The sequence below is a fragment of the Neltuma alba genome, unplaced genomic scaffold (genome assembly GCF_004799145.2).
Source record: "Neltuma alba isolate B1F8T4 unplaced genomic scaffold, ASM479914v2 tig00005955_pilon, whole genome shotgun sequence".
Classification (NCBI taxonomy): Eukaryota; Viridiplantae; Streptophyta; class Magnoliopsida; order Fabales; family Fabaceae; genus Neltuma; species Neltuma alba.
In genome coordinates, this window is record NW_021634294.1 from 59,844 (window position 1) to 77,579 (window position 17,736).

General features: G+C 34.9%; 1 protein-coding gene across 1 annotated transcript; it reads left to right on the forward strand.

The window, feature by feature from the left end:
- The first annotated feature begins 12,506 nt into the window (after positions 1–12,506).
- Positions 12,507–16,144, forward strand: LOC114749134 (protein SMG9). The gene is made up of 3 exons (XM_028937620.1): positions 12,507–12,904; positions 13,536–13,644; positions 15,772–16,144. The coding sequence occupies exons 1-3, from the start codon at positions 12,695–12,697 to the stop codon at positions 15,897–15,899; spliced, it is 447 nt and encodes a 148-aa protein (XP_028793453.1). The 5' UTR covers positions 12,507–12,694; the 3' UTR covers positions 15,900–16,144.
- Positions 16,145–17,736: the final 1,592 nt, after the last annotated feature.

The window sequence follows — 17,736 nt, forward strand, 5'->3', positions numbered from 1 at the left end:
CCTAAATGTTTTGAATCACAAAATTTGGCACACATATAGATCACATCTTGAGCTTTAGTTTGGTAGGTAATATGTTGAAAATGGATAACTGTACGATTTTTAATGAATTTTCAAACTTAAGATTCAAAATCAAGAAAAAGGATTTTTACCAAAGTAATAGTGGTAACTTTCACAAATATCTAGTACTTTCTCAAAAGGATTTGGTTCATAACATTATTTTTTCTTGAAAGAGCTTTCAAAGAGCTTTCCATAAAATTTTGAACCACTCTGTTTTGATTTTTCTCGATCAAGTTATGATTTTTCTAAATTGGTACAGAAATCTGGAACTTACCAGATGAACAATAACTTTCCGAAATGAATGTCCTAAATGAGGTTTTTGAGCTCAAGATCATCTAATGTTGTCTAAAATGGTTCTAATTAAACTCTAAGTCATTCTACTCGGATAGGGTATCTGGCTCTGTCTAGAGCGGTGTCAATTCTACCTCAGAGGACTAATTCCCCAATTTTTCTAAGTAGACTCATGGCTAAGACCATATCTCTTGTAAAAGAGTGCCTCTCAACCTAATCCCAAGTGACTGAGTATCTCTTAACATTATTGGGAACATGCTTACCTCTTTATGCTAGTTCCTCGCATAGCTATCTGTCTCATTCTCATCTCTTTCTCTTTTTCTTTATCCCTAAGAAATTCACTAGGGCGATCTATCTTTAGTTTACTATCTCCAGGTTCCAATTTATCTCGGGGACTTAAGATAGCTACTCTATCATAATGCCTTAGCCCCAATAAGGCTGCAAGAGTTCATCAAGCTTAGGTTGCCACTCTACCCTTTCTGCTAGGGTGAGACTCATACCTCTATCTGACTTGTAAGCCATTACTCTTTCTTTCTCTAGAGGGGAAGTCTCTTAATCTTTCAGAAGTGGCTACCTTCCTCACTATATGAGTTCTTATCATTATTTCATCTGTACTTGATCTTATGTCATTTAAAACCAAATTTAATATTCTAAATAATGCAGCAAAGTAGCTTCCTGATGAAGCCTTAGTTGTTATGGGCTCTCAAAAAAAATTCAATTCCGGATAGAAACACACTATAGTGGTACGATCCGAGTTGTGTTCACTTCGAGGAGCCTGACTTGATCCTATGTAATCTAAGTGACAAAACTGTGTGAGAAGATAAAATCGGGGGGATTGTGAAACTAAATTAAGTTGCAATTAAAAGAAGTAAAGTATTTTTGATCTTTTTTAAAATGAATTAAAGTAGTAATGAAAAAAGTAACTAAATGGATAGTTTGAAAACTAATTGATAAAAATGCCCCTTGGAGAAGTGATTAAGCCTTCATCACTTCAAAATATGCAACGAATTTACTTAAAACCAATCTTAGCTAGTTTAGAAAACCTTCCAAACTTAGGTAAATTAGTATGTTAATGAAACCTTTGGCCCAAAGACTCATAACAAAACTAACCACCCTCATGAGCCTCTTTAAGACTCAAATGCTGCCCTTTCTTTTTTAGACCATACACATGCATTCTTCTCCAATAAAGCTATAAGAGGCTTTGCCAAAAAGCCATAACCTCTTATAAAGTGCCTGTAATAACCAACAAACCACAAAAATGCCTCAAATGCTTCACAAATTTTAGTTTAGGCCAATATGCAATGGCCTGGATCTTTTTTGGATCTGTAGACACCTTTCTACTACTAATTCTGTGGCCCAAACACTCCATCTTAGCTGCTACAAATGTACACCTTACCCTCTTGACATAGTAATGATTATCACTCAAGACTTGTAACACTTATTTAAGATATTAGACATGACCTACAAGAAGGGAACTAAAGATTAGAAATCATCAAAAAGAACTAATACAAACTTATGAAGAAATAGTTGAAAGACACTATTCATAACCTATTGAAATGTGGCAGGGGCATTGGTTAGCCCAAAGGGCATAACTAACCACTCAAAATAACCTGAGTAGGTTTTAAATGTAGTCTTGTAAGTATTCTCGGGCACCATGAGAATTTGGTGGTATCCAGCCCTTATATCCAGCTTGGTGAATAGCTTTACCCTATTTAAATCATCTAGCAAGTCCTCCACTAGTGGAATAGGGTGCTGGTTCTTTATAGTCTTCTTATTAAGCTCATGATAGTCAATACACATGTGCCATGTTCCATCTTTCTTTTTGATTAGGATGATAGGGGCATAAAATGGCAATAAGCTCTCTTAAACCACTCCAGTCTATAGTAACCAATCAACCAACTTCTCTATTACATCTGTTTAGGAAGCTAGATATTGATATGGCTTAAGGCTAATAGATTCAGTGCCTTGTTAGAGCATGACAGGGTAATTGTGTCCTTTTCTAAGAGGTGGCAGCCCTTTTGGTATGTTAAACACATCCTTAAAGTCTTCACAGTAGCTGTCACTTCTATTAACATCTCCTTAGTCTTTTGTGTGTTGAAGTATTGCTGCCATACTCCTTCCCAAATTTGTAAAAGTTGAGTCAAGAAAGTTTGTTGTGACTTGAGCTCAATTTTTGTTTCAATCTTCTTAGAAGATACTAGCTTTTGAGGGTTAGCAAGTGCTTCTTGCAACTTGTAAAGCTTCATATCGTGCCAAAATTGCATGGACAGGCTCTTATAGTCCCAAAATCTATTCTTTATGAGCCTTAGCCATGCTAATCCTAGAACCATACTAATATAGTTCAATCATCCCAAAATCACGCATAAAGTCCAATCCTTGCATCCTCTGTTACATCCCATAAATTTTATCCCTAAGAATATGAATAATAAATTAGACAGAGGATCAAGTAGTAAAATAGACTCAAAGCCAAAACAACTTTTGAGGTGAGATCTAACTCTTGTCCGAGCTGATATTTTTGAAATAATCGGTCCAGGAAGGGTAAAATGAAAAAATTAGAGAAAAATTCCATAAAATTCTAGAAAATAGTAAAAAGATAAATTAGGAGGTTTGGAATCCTATTTGAGGCCTTGGAGGTAGAAGTAGCAAGAAAATAATTTATTACAGAATTTTCTGCAAGCAAAAGTTTTTTTGGTAAAATAGTGAAAAATTAGTCGGAAACAATTATTTTAAATATGTAGAGGCCTCAATAATTTTGAAAAAATATGAGAAAATTATTTGAGGATTTATTTGATTTTATAAAATTATTTTCAAGCCCTGGAAGTAAAAGGATTAATTTTAGAATATTTATTGTCGAAATCTTATCGGTAAAGCTTGATTTTGGAGAAAATTCAATACAGGTAGTTAGAGGTCGAGATAAATTTTAGAAAAGTTCAGGTGAACTTTATATATCAAAATATAATTTTAGATAGGTAGAAATAAATTTTTGGAGGTCCAAAAGTATTATTAAAAATTAGACAAGAATTTTAGCCGATACAACAAAATCGGGTGGAAAAATGTTTGGAGATGAAAGGTAATACTCCTTTCTTCTTTCTCCAGCCCATTGGATATTATCTTGGGCCAAAAATGAATAGGAAATTTGTGGCCCAAGTAGCCTACAAGATTAAGGAATAAAATATTACAAATTAACACATGATTTTATCCTAATCATTATTACATATGGGACGCTTGGACACTCCAAGTTTTCTGCAGTTTGAGAAGGGGGACATATGGCCTTATTACCTCAGTTTTTTCAGGGACACATGGAAGCAAGGGAGGCCGAAATTTTACTCTATAAATACCCCTCCCAAGCCTTCATATTTAGTTATTTTGGCACTTAAAGGGGGGAGGTTTTGCTGCAAAAAAACTAAGTTTGGAGAGCTGAAATCACACAGGAATATGCCAAGAATTATCAAGGCAAAATTAAAGATTAATCAAGTATGTTAAAGCTTTAATTTGATTATGTTTCTAGCTTGTTTCAAGTGAAATTTGGTGACAAAATTCCAAGGTACCATGTAGTTCAATTTTTGAATCAATGAGGAGTGATTAGGAAAGGATAGAAACTATTATTTATAGCTTGGATTGGCTTGCTTGGTTGATGTTTGGATTGATTTTTGGAAGAAACTCCAAGTTCCCTAATTATTGAGACTATTTGGCCAAGCTTGGTCTGTGGGTTGGAGATTGTTTTAGTTTAATTTGATGATTCCAATGAGTTTAAAATGTGTTTTTGTGAGAGAATATACCAAGAAAAAGTGTTTGAAAGCATTGAAATCAAAAATGAAAATTCTAACCCTAATAAGCATCCTATTTAGCCAAGCTCAATGTAATAGGGAGGAGTTTGATTTTGATAAAACCAAGTTGATATTTGAATTCTACATGAAAAATTATATGGAAATGACCCTTGAGACTTGTCAAAACAAAGATGGAAATTAAAGTCAAAAAGTCAAAGAAAACAGGATTATAGAGTTATCTTGATACCTAACGGTATTTTATGTGTTATGATTGATAATATGACATGTATTTATGCATAAATCGATAGGCATTGAGCAAGAGAACAAGGAGGAATACAAAAGGACCAAAGAGGCTGAAACTTTGAATTAGAAAGAGGTAGCATAGGATTTACAATTTTAATGTTAACTTGTTTGGTTGTTACATAATGTGGTTCCTTGAATATATACCATGTTAGATTTAAATTTATTTGATGATGATGACACGTTGGTTGGTTGCATTGTGTACCTTGGCAATATGCATTAACATGTTGATTTTGAATGGATTGGAATAATACTTGCATGGCATAGAAATAAGTAAATGTTTATGAACTTATTTATGATATACCTTGCTTGTTTGACATTATTATTGTAATTTCTTTGCTATTGAGATTTCTATAAAATCTCATTCCTCTCTATATTTAAATAACACCAATAGGACTCTCAAGTGGTATGGTCAAGGGTAAGGAGGTGGTGTCTCTATGAAGGAAAAATATTAGGGAATTATGTTGGACTTTATGTAGAAACTTTGTAATATCTGTGGATATGTGTTTGGATGGTTTTAAGGGGGTTGTAAATTATGTTAAATGACTTGTTATATGCTATGATATATGGCTAATTTGAACTAGAATGGTCATGATTTTATTTGGATAAGTTATGCGTGAAAAGGATGAAAGTTGACTAAATAAAGGTAAAGTTTGACCATATGAAATTTTGGGCAAATAATAGAGTTTGGATCTAAAACTTAATAGTTTAATAAAATTTAGAGTTTTGTACAAAAAGTTATGTCATTCCAAAGTTGAGCATAAATTTTAGAAAATTGGAAAAATTACCAATTGAATAGTATATCATGTCATTGAAACTGAGCACACATGAGGTGAGTTCATACTCTAAGTAGGACTTGGAATCATATCATTTCATTTTTTTTAAATTAGCTATGATTTTTCAAAGTTTGGTGAAATTAGGGTTACATTAATAGTAACCTGAGAAAGTAAATCTAAAAATTCAAATTTTTCCAACTTAATGACTTGAGAAATGGTTATAAATGCTCCTACTTGATGTAAAATTGGGTAAATAAAGTAAGGTGTTACATACTCTATCTAAACCCATGCCAAACTCCATGAACCTTGAGTCTTCTACATTTTGCCACCATAGCCACACCCCCAAGCTTTAAAGGAAAATTTAAATTAAGAAAATCATGTGAACTCCATTGCCAATTAAGATTTAAATGGAGTGTTTTCTCATAAATCCATAATGCTCATAGCATCTACACAATTGACCCAATTGATGGCATAAAGGGAGAGAAGAGGGAGTGAACTTGAATCCTCCTTGACCGTAGGTTATGAAATTTTACCGGCTTCTTGATTTTCTTCCAATTCCATAAAGTGAAGCTGCATGTGTTGTCTTTGTGCACAATGATGGTTCTGTGAAAACTTTTCATGATAGTAAAAACAAACATTCTTGGCTTGATGATTTGATTAGTATTCTACATAGGTTTATAACTACTCTGATTATCCTTCTGATACGGCCTAGTGTGTGGTGGATGATTCTTGGTCAAGTTTGACATGGCAGAGAGAGTCAATGCCAATGATGAAGTAGTAGACAGGTGTCTATTTGGTCTGAGGCCCGTCGTCTTTGAGTTTCGTTGATTAATCTGGGAACTTCGTTATTCAGAGTTTAAAACATGATTATAGTATTGTAGCTACCAACCAAGTTTATTTTCTCTCTAATTCAAATAATTATAGCAAACAAAAAATTATAATTATAATATAAATGACTTAAAAATGATAGCAAAATTCCAATCTCTATCTCTCTAGTTTTGTGAGAAGGAAGGTAGAACAAGAAGTAGCATGCGAGTAATGACACATCTAGTTTTGGTTAGGCCATGTGACAGCACTGTGATAGAGAGATTTATTAGTGGTCCAATCCCTCTCTCTCAACCTACTTAGTCAATAAAATAATTAAGTAATTCTCAACTTGACATGTAGGGTGGTCATAAATCTAAGGACATAAGATATTAGTCAGCTAATGATATAAAAAGTTGCAAGGCCGACGTATACAACTAGGTGTTGCCAACCATATCCTCTACCTACCCCTAACAATATCACAATCAACTATTTTTTGATATGTTTAAACAAAACATAGGTTTAACTTTTAGGTTATGGACAAAACATATGTTTGATAACACGCATTACACGATATCAAGACATAAACCTCATCGAACAACTCTAGAAATATTCATTTAACAAATAACATACGTTTTAGCAACATTATTCATTTAACAACTACATAAACCTCAAGCATTAAAATAATTTCACGCAAGTCTTAATATTTTGTTCCATACCAAAATTTAGCTTAAAATTTGTCTTTCAGACATTTCATCAAACACCTAACATGCATTTAATTTAGCAAGTTCCAAGAAAACTGTTCCTCTCAAACTCACAACCCCAAACTTCTCATGTTAGTTTTGATTCAAGCCTATTTAATCACTAAATCTTGATACTTCTGCACCCAAGTACCAGTTGGAGCAAAATCAAATCACAGTAAACTCTAATCTTCAGATTTGGTAGGGGAGAGAGCGAGACGTTGACAGTAGCTGTGAGTATGAGAGGGAGAGATAACAAGAGGGGGCTTAAGAGGGATAGATGTTAGGAGGAGGAGTGATTGCAAGAGACAGTAAGAGGGGGACTAATTGCCAAAGACGATGAGAGACGGAGTGAGTGCAAGAGAGAAAGAAGGCGATGTAGGGTAACTGCGAGAGGGAGAGAGCTCGAGATGGTGAGTGCAAGAGGGAGAGGAAGAGAGGGGGCAAGAGACAGTGCTTGAGTATAAGAGGGAGAGAGCTTGAGCCACTGAGTATGAGAGGCTGACACTATAAGAGTGAGAGTATGCTTGAGTTTGAATTAGAGATAGGGACAATGATATAATTTCCCATTTATATTATATCACTCTCATGTCCCATAGGACCTCCTATTTATTTTGAGATTATAAGGGACCTTGGATTAATAAATTATGTTACTTAGAACTTGTATGTAATTTTTTTATTAAATTTTGTGTATATTTAGAAGCACCTAATTCTTCATTGTATCCTATACTAACAATGGCTGCTAGGGAAATTTAATAGTTATGTCATTTTTACTCTAATTTTACAAGTTTATAGGTAGTTTTATAGATATTATTTAAGATGCACTTTAGATAAAAAGTTACAAATAATTTTGCCCCTCTACAAACAAAACGAATTTATTACTGAGCTCCATATTTATTCGTCTTTTATATGAGTTATGAGTAGGGGTGTTCAAAGCCAGCCCGTCTTAGTCCTAATCTTATCAAGATGAGAGGGGACAAAAATGGGACCGACACGAGAGGTGTTTGTCCTAGTTACATTTCAATAGTACTATTTTTTTTAATTTTTTTATTATATTATAATTGTTGTTAAGAAGTTGAGTGGATATCATAAACGACATTTAAGGCATGTGTAATACACAATATTTATATTTATAGCTTTCAGCACATAAGTAGTTGAATGATCATTATTTATTTAGAGCTTTCATAGTTGCTGATGATTTCTAGAATGGTGAAAATGAACTTTCGAGTTATTATGTTATCGATTTTTATTTATTTAGACTTTTGTTTAAGAGGGCTAAGGCAAAAGAAATAAAAAAGAGAGTAAAATATATTAGTCTTCTCTCTATTTAACCTAAATTATAAAGACTTTCCTTAAAATCAAAATATATATTGCACAAATATCTTTTCTAATTTTGAGATTCAACTTTCATTCACCTATTGTTAGTTGACTGTTCAATAATAAGGTTGACCCATCATTTTGAACAAAATGCCCCTCGTTATTGCAAATATTGCTTAATAATGATCATTTAATCACATATGATATATTTTTATTTAAAATTAAAAAATAATTGTAATACATATTTTAATTTTTTTGTTACATTATTAAATCAATGACCATATTATAAATTTAATTAATTTTGCAAATATAATTTTTATTTTATAATAAATTTAAATGTTTAACATTGTTTATTTATTAAAACTTACTTGTGACGTAATTTTCTAAATATATATATTAGCTGACAATATTTTGTAATTATATATATGTATTTTTAATTAAATTATAAATTTATGTCTTAATTTAGTAAATTTAGTAAAAATATTAAATAGATCATTAATAAATATTAATATTAAAAGATAAATTAGAGATGTAATATAATAAGGGTAAAGTAGTAAAGAAGATTTATTTTAGTATTTTTTAATTAAAAAGTATACTCAAAAAATCTTTTTTTTAAGAATATTCTCCGATGGTATTAATGGTTTGGAGTAAAATATATATTATCAAAATAGAAAGGAGGTCTATGTAATCAAAACAAAACAAAATGGTAGTGAGGGTATTTTCCTCAAAGAGAAAACAAAAAGATATTTTTAGAAGGGTTAGGGCCAAAGGACTGTAAATAAAAACAAAAGCAAAGAAAATGAATTCCAATAGGTCCAACCATAAAACAAAAAAAAAAGTTTTACCAAAACAACAAAACAGGATGTCTTGGTATCGGGATAACATATGGGACAAATTGTTTGCTCTATCCCTTCTTGTGAATATCACAAACTCTCAATTTGAGAAGGGGGAGAGAGGAGGAAAAAAGATAGGAAAATGACAATTTTTTAGGGAGAATTATAATCAAATCCTAAGAAAGGAAAATAAACACTAAAAAAAATCTCAATAACAATCTAAATAACTAAGCAATGGAAGCAACTTGTATTTTTTTATTTTTATAAAAGCTGGATATTGTCTGATCAAAGTACAACAATATTAAAGCCTAAATAGCTAACCAGGACTAAAAAAAAACAACTCCTCATCCTCCATCCTCCTGCAAAACACAAGGAGGGGGTTGGTCAAAAGTTTTGTAGCTTCCTTCCATCTCATGCACAGCTCTTGCTAAGTGATCTATAGTAGATAACTCCTCCCGATCTCTGTGGCTTATTAAGACCTACCAATCCCTACAAAGCAGCATACGGGCTTCCTCTACTACATCATGATACGGGTGGTTGTTGTCACATCCTCGGACAATGAAATTGAGTGCCTCCATACAATCTGATAGCAGATGAATTCTCCTAAAGCCCTTGGTTGAATTGAGGTAACACTAATAAGTTTTGCAATAGTGGGTGGGACTTTTGAGAGTTTACAGCTGAAACCCACAATCCAATTCCCATTTCTATTCGTGATCACCCCTCCACAACCATTATTCTTATTGTTGAGGACTAATCCGTCTATCTCCACAACAATAAATCCTTTAGGTTTCCTCTGATAAGCTGGACCCCTTAAATATCTATTGTTCAGTTTATCACATTTTCTATTGAGGTCAAAATCTAAGCAGGCTCTAAAGAAACTTGCTTCGACATTGTTGTGCTCATAGTTTCCTTCCTCCCTAAATAGCTTCCGGCATCTAAATGTCCATATGTCCCAACAGACATAGCCAAACAGACTGCTCCATTGGACTTTGCGAGTGAACTCCAATCTAGCTTCCTTTTGTAGGTTCCATTCTAGCCATTGTGCACCCTGCAAAGAAAAGAATTCTACCCATAGGGAGGGCAATAATACTGATCTCCATCTTTCTCTTGCATTCGTATAGTCTCGAAGCAGATGCATAACATCTTCCTCCTCCTCACAATCGAATGGGCATGTTGTTGAGTCCCTAATTCCTCTCTTGTTCCTTAAATGGCTTGTGTGTAATTTGTCACGGCAGAACAGCCACATGAAAGACTTGATCCTTTATAGTATTCTCCAGCTCCATAGCCACTTCCATATGCTATCCTCCCTCCTTTGAGTACCTATACAGAGAAACAAATATGTAGATTTAACATAATACTAGAATACAAACCATTTATCAAACCAGAAGGAAGATTTCCTTCTATTTCCTATCTTCATTCCTAGGCTAGTAGTGAAACGATTCCATACTTTGCATATGCTTCTCCACGTGAGGGATGAGTTCTTTCTTTTGTTGTCATGCAATATCTCATCCTATTTTTTCTCTTTTTCTCTATCTCATTTATTAGTTTTTTGGATAGGAGCATTGTTTGCACATGATAGGAAGGTAGTGCTACCATCACCGATTTAACTAGTACTAGCCTCCCTGAAATATTAAGATATTTCCTCTTCCACCCAGCTAATCTACTATTTGTTTTCCCCAAAATGGGAGTAAATAACCAGTAGGAGGCTCTTTTGTGGATGAGAGGGATGCCCAGGTATCTTCCTAAGTCTCCTGTGATTCCCACTCCCATTTTTTGGCTCAGAGAGATAGCCCTCGAGAAGTGAAAATTTCTTGAGAAGCAAATCTTCTTTTTTCCTTTGTTCATTTACTGTCTAGAAGCTCCACAAAAAATGTCAAGACATTTCATCATCACATCAATCTGTAGCTCCGAAGCTTCACCAAATAGGATTAGATCATCAGCAAAGAATAGGTGGGACAATAGTGGCCCTCTCCTACTAATTTTCATCGGTTTCCCCTCACCTTCTCTTATCAAGTCTGTGATTAAGTGGTTGAGTCGCTCTATACAAAGGTTAAAAATTAAGAGGATATTAGGTCCCCTTGTCGGATCCCTCGAGTACCCTTAACTTGTTGCATGGGAGCTCCATTCCATAGATCTTTATACAAAGGACTTGTAATGCAAGCCATAATAATATTACAGAGTGAAGCTTGTAAGCCCACAGCTACTAAGGTATCGTTGATAAAGCCCCACTCTAGTCTGTCATATGCTTTTTCTAGATCAACCTTCACTGCCAACCAACCCCTCGAACCTTTTTTCTTTTTCATTGAATAGATAACTTCTTGGGCTATGATAATATTATCGCTTCTCTGTCTTCCATTTATGAAGCTACATTGATGGTTACCCACCAACTTACCCATCATGTGCTTGAGTCTTTAGCTAATAATCTTAGTGATCGCCCCATTTTAGCCAAGTATTCCTGGAGTTTTGGAATCACATCAGCTCCTCTTGGGCCAAAATTTTATTATATTTATTCCAAAGTTCTTGCTCTAATTGCCAAAGGTGTTGAGAGTCCCTTCTTCCTCTTGCTCTTCCTATTTTTTCAATCCTATTTAGCAGATTTGTTCTTCTTGCTTTGTAGTTTCCTATTCTCTTTTTATTCCACAAAGTAGCTTCATGCATGAATGAATTGATCTGTTCAGCCTAATTTCTAGTAAACCAGCACTTTTGGATAATATCCACAAAATCACTCTCTAGAACCCACGCTGCTTGGCATCTGAATGGTGGAGCTATTTTCCCCCTGTTTTGTTCAGGTCCACTTTTTAGTAGTAAGGCTCTGTGGGCTGAGCCAAACTTGTTCAAAGTGTAAACTTTGGTTAATGGGAAGAGGTGTAGCCAATCAATATTAGCAAAAGCCCAGTTAAATTTTTCCATGAGCAAACCTCTTTCCCAAGTGAACTTCTCCCTAACACTTTCCACTTCCACTAATCGTTTCTTGTATGCATTCTTCAAATTGTTTCATGGACGAAATGCTGATATTTGCCTCGCCTCTTTTGTCCTCATATCATTGATAAGCATTGAAATCGCCCAGTACAAGCCACGGTTCATCCACATTTCTACTCAAGTCTATAGGGTCTAACCAAAGTTGTCTCCTCGTATTACTACAAGGTTCAGCATAAATGCAAGAAAGCAGGGTCAAACAGTTCTGAATTTTATTTTCCACGTTGACATGTAGTAATTGGGTTGTGGAAGTAAGTAGCTCCACTCTATTTTCTTCTTCATTCCACAATACCCAAATACCTCTTGCGTAACCCGTGGACTCCAAGTGTATCCAGTTATTGAATCCCAGTTGCCTTATAATTCTATCAACCTTTTCCCAACTGACTTGTGTTTCAATCAGGATAAGCAGATCAATCTTCTTTCCTCTGGTTAAGTCACCCACTTTATGGGAAGGTTTTGGAGGCAGTTCCTCTACAGTTCCAAGCAATAATATTCATAATACATCAAATGATAAAAAAAACAAACCCACACCTCCTTAGTGGGAGTCGAGGCTTGCTACCAAGTCGTTCATGGCAACTTGTATTTTTTTCCTTCTTCTGGACCGTAATTCTCCCAATTTTTCAACCCCCCGGGGGGTCCTCCTGGCAACCAAACACATCCACCCCTCTTTTTTCCTCTCCCCTTCGCTCTCATGACCTTGTTCGACGCTCGTCTTGTCTCTTCCCCACTCTTTTGACTCTGTAGTACACATTCAGGGAGCTGTATTTAAAATCAAAGGGGAGTATTAACTTCAAACTTTTGACGAAGTAGAAGCAGAATCAACGAAAATCTCCATGGCGGGCTCGTCGGATCCCTCACCTTCTCCCAAGATCCTTTTGGCAAAGCCTGGTCTAGTCAGCGGTGGACCTGTTGCCACGAAATTCGGCCGTGGCAGCAGCGGCGTCGAAGACGAATCGGCGCAGTTCCGCTCTCGTCTTCCTTCAGTGGCTTCCCTAAACCTTCTCTCTGACTCCTGGGAGTTCCATATTGATCGCTTTTTGCCTGTAATCTCTGGTCATCTTTTGTTTTCTCCGATATTTATATTCTATGGTCATTCTTTTGCTTCATTGAAGGAAGAAAGTGAAAAATATGGTCTACTTGGTTGCGTGCTATGTGAAATAACGGCCGACGATTAGATTTAAGGTTAAATGGAACCTTGTTGGAGTGGAATACCGGCTATGGTCTGTAGTTGAAGTTGTTGGATTTTCTGTTTGTCGATATCTGTTTGATCATTTTCAGTGCTTAAATCTGTTTTACTTTCTTGCTTATTTGCGTGGCCTGATATATGTTGAATGCTGGAATGAATATTTTTCTGCCACTATTCCGTAAAAACGGGAAAATAGCTTGCCGTTCTCATTTAGCATTCGTAATACTGTATTTTATATTTTTTTAGGATAATGACAATGACATTTACAATTGGGTTAACCTTCGTCTGTCCGTGGTCTGCAAAACGGGAATTGGGCTGGCCATTTTTTTTAGGATAATGTTATATTGAGTGTGTGTATGTGTTTATAAATCTTGAATTTGAATTTCCAATGTGTTGACATTTACTATTGTGCATTTCCTGCCAATATACATTTGAGCATAGCCAATGAGGTGAAAATTAGTTGTAGTGAGTTGTTTTGAATGTTGCAGTTTCTAACAGAGAATACGGACTTTACCGTGGTTGGAGTGATTGGACCACCCGGGGTCGGCAAGTCAACAATTATGAATGAACTCTATGGGTTTGATTCGAGTTCACCTGGTGAGTCATTTGTGTCATCTGCCTGGTCTGACCATAGAGTTAGAACATTAACTATTAAGTGAATTGGTGGACTGCAATGCTTAAGCCCTTTTATATTTCAAAAAATTGTCCATTTTGTCTTCTCCACTCCAAGGCAAATAGTTCGAACTATAGATTGTTAGGACCAAAATGCTCACTCCTATTAGCAAAACTGTCTAATTGACTAATGGAGCTCCTCCGTGTCGGAGAAAATGTGCCACAACATTGCTCCACTGTGTATGTGGCATATGATCAAGCAAATAAGAAAAGTAAAAACTTTTTAACCCACACCCCCCCAATCTGTTTCTTCTCTTTTAGTTATTATTATTGTTATTTCTCATGGGATTAAAGATTAGGGCTGTTATTAAAAAGAGGTTTTGTCTCAGTTTTGTGGGTTTCCGAATCTGAGTCTTTATTGTTTGTCCCAATTGATCTAAAACAAGTTTATGTCAGTTTAGTTTGGTGCTTGGCTCAATTTGAATCTCAACTGTCTGAATGAGAATCAAGTTGGGTTGGATAGAGAAATCATAACCTCTGTCAAAAATAGGATTGTCACCTGGCAGTGAGACACTATGCTTTGGAAAGTTAACGTATATATTTTGCCAGAGAAAAGCTAATATCAGTAACAGCATATTTCAAAAACAAAAAGAAAAATATGTGCTTGAAGATGATAGGTTCCCTGTAACATTTACTCCCTACATTATCAAAAAGATAAGGCACAAGTCCATTAATGCATGCAGATCAATGAACACCATTAAAAGTAGTTGGTGCCTGAAAAATTCTTTTAATTTCCCATTTATTTTCTCCACATTGCTCCACATGTACGGGAAAATGTCAAGGTAGGATTGGCTTAGTAGTTTTGTGTATTTATCAAGGGTATTTTTAGAAAGATATCACATATTCATATTGATGGAGACTTGGTAATATGGGATAGTAAGTTTCACATTGAGTAGTGTGGGATGCTCAATAGAGTATTTAGGTAGACTAGTTTTCCTATCTCAACAATTAGCTTTTGGGGTAGGTTACCCATCCCACTTAGTTACCTTGCACATGGATTTTTGCACTGTGCCTTATATTAACAAATAATCTTCCCAAATTGTGCCTTATATTTGATAACGGAGGGAATATTACCTTTTGGGTCATTTGTTCTTCTATTAAACGTCTTGTGTGCAATATAAAAACAGAATGGCAGTGTGATGGGGACTTTTGGATATTAAAATCAGCATCGGTCAGAAATCGTCATGCGAAGCATGTGGAAATATTGTAGCTGAAATAATGAGAGTAGATTGAAAGGATTTGCTACTCAAAATGACCTGTCTGTCCCTTTATGTAGCGATTTTGTACCTTTATTTTCTGCCATGATTCTCTCATTTGTATAAGCGATGGATTTTACTGAGGAATTAGTCATACAATGTGTGGCTCCTAAGTTGAAGACTCAGAAGTCAGAGGAAACTTTGTTTGGTCCATTAAGGATAGAATTAGAGGCATATGAAGATTTTGAAGAGCTGGTTGAGAGCACAAAGGAACAACTACTTGTGGTAGATATTTTGTCCAATGTTCCCATAGATTCTTTAACTTTTCAATCGCCTCTTGAGCTGAAATGAGCAATTGTGGAGGCCTCTTCACTGTTAATGTTAGTCAGCTAGAATTATCAAAACCTAGCTCTATCTAGTTATGGCCTCACGAAGTCCAAAGGATACATTATAACTGCAAGATAATAGGAAACTTTAAAATGTATGATAATAGGGAAATCCTAGTAAAATAGTATGGATTTGACAGATAATTAAATTTATAAAATTGAAATATAATAAAATAATATACATAAAAAATAATAATTACCTGTCTTAATATATTTTTAATTGAATTAATCTTTTTGAAGTCGTATTTTCTATAATATACATCTATCTGTGTTAATTTACGAATATTTAATATTACTTTTCCTAATTTGTTTTAACCTCCAATAAAAAGACATCTCATTTGCATTAAAGTGCGATGCCATGAAAACATAGAACGTCAAATGTCATGAAATTAGTTAATCTGAAACTGGAAGGCAATTCCTTTTGTGAATGTGGCAATTGCATATGGTAACTTTGATGTCTATGCTTGCAGGGATGCTGCCACCTTTTTCCATAGAGTCCAATGATACTTCAGCAATGGCAAGGCATTGTTCTGTGGGCATTGAGCCAAGGATATCTTCTGAGCGTATTATTCTTCTTGATACCCAGGTATTTCACTGATTATCTTGTTTAGCCATTAAGTTGTGCCATTTTTCTTTTCCGTGGAAGCCATTTGTGTAGAGTTAACGCCTTCACACTCATATTTTGGAATTTGAAATCAGAATCAGATTGCTAATGATCCATTCAGATTATGATCTCAAAATGCATGTTATACCCATTTATAACCCTAAATCTAATTGACGTAGGATGATACAAACTGAGGAATTAAATAATGTTTATTTTGGAGGTTAGAAAATGAAGCCCCAAATGGTGGCTAAATTAGAAGCTTTAGATGGCTTAACTTATAGGATTTGCAGCAAGTGGAAGTTTTGCACACAGCGGCTTAATATTTATTTAGCTGTTTAATGACTTTTCTTCTGATGATACAGCATGAACTCAAGTAAAAATATCAAGAAGATAAAACCCAGTAGTTTTGAAGATGTAAATTATTTGAGACAGGAGTTGTTCATACTTGTCCCAATTTGGTTTAAAGGTTTGGTAACAAGGAGAACATAACATTGCGGTAATTATGTAGTTTTGCTTGGAAAGTAGTGCCCACGTCTTTAGGAACACATCATAGAATTAGGTAGAGGGCTGATGCATAACATTGGAGAGAACAGGGAAAAATTGGGAAAGAAGGAGAAGAAGGGAATTAGAGGAGAAGATAGAATAGAAAAGAGAGGAAGAGAGACGAGGGAGCTAGAGAAAATAAGGGAACACTATCCATTAGCCAAAGCATATTGCATTAGTCCCTAATCCTTTTATTTATAGCCATTGGCTACCTAACTAACTTGTAACTGACCTAAGTGCTAATATATATATATTTTAATTACATATCAATACCCCATCCAAAAGAGCCTTGTCCTTAAGGGTCAAGTACAAGGGATAGAAAAAGAATTGAAACCAAAGGAAGGCTTTGATCTGCTAGGAAAATTTGTTGACTGGGTAGGTGTAGAAACAAAGATGGTGGGTCTGCTTTTGATAGCAGAAGAATTAGGGTTTGTTGGGTCATCGATTGATTTTTCATAGGATGATGCCATTGCTGATATTTTGCTTTGATACCAAGAAAAAAAATTGAGAGATCTTGTTGCTTAGAGGATTTTTGAGCGCTATTGATGCTGTATATAATCAGTAAGATAAAATGAGAGTGAGGGACTTATCCTTTCTGAATTCCAGAATAGAAATACCCTTGTACATGTATATACAACAACAACAAAGCCTTGTCCCACTTGATGGGATTGGCTACATGGATCGCACGACGTTATTGAGCTCTATTCAAAGCCAAATCTTGGATATATTGTTAATTGAAAGATCTTGCTTAATAACTTCATTAAGTGGGTCTTTGGCCTTCCTCTACTCCTTTTTAGAGGAGTTTGTAATGCTTGATCAACTCTTCTCACTGGCGCATTTAAAGGCCTTCTTTGCATTTGACCAAACATCTCAAACGGTTTTATACCATTTTCTCATCAATAGCAGCCACTCTGACCTTTCTGCGTATATGTTCACTAAAAATCTTATCTTTTTTTTGTATGACCATACATCCATCTCAAACATTCTCATATCGGCTACTGCCATTTTATGTTCATGTTGTTCCTTTAAAGCCCAACATTCATTGCCATATAGCATTGCTGGTCTTATAGTAGTGTGATAAAACTTTTTTTGACCTTATTAGGTACTTTCCGATCACATATACTCCTGTTGCTTTTCTCCATTTAACTACTTAGCTTGAATTCTATATATCACCATCAATTTCACCATCTTTTGGATAATTGATTCCAAATATTTAACTTTTCCTACTTGTGAATGACTAATCTTCCAATGACCTCTAAATTTGTTCTAACTTTTCTCTTATAAAAAA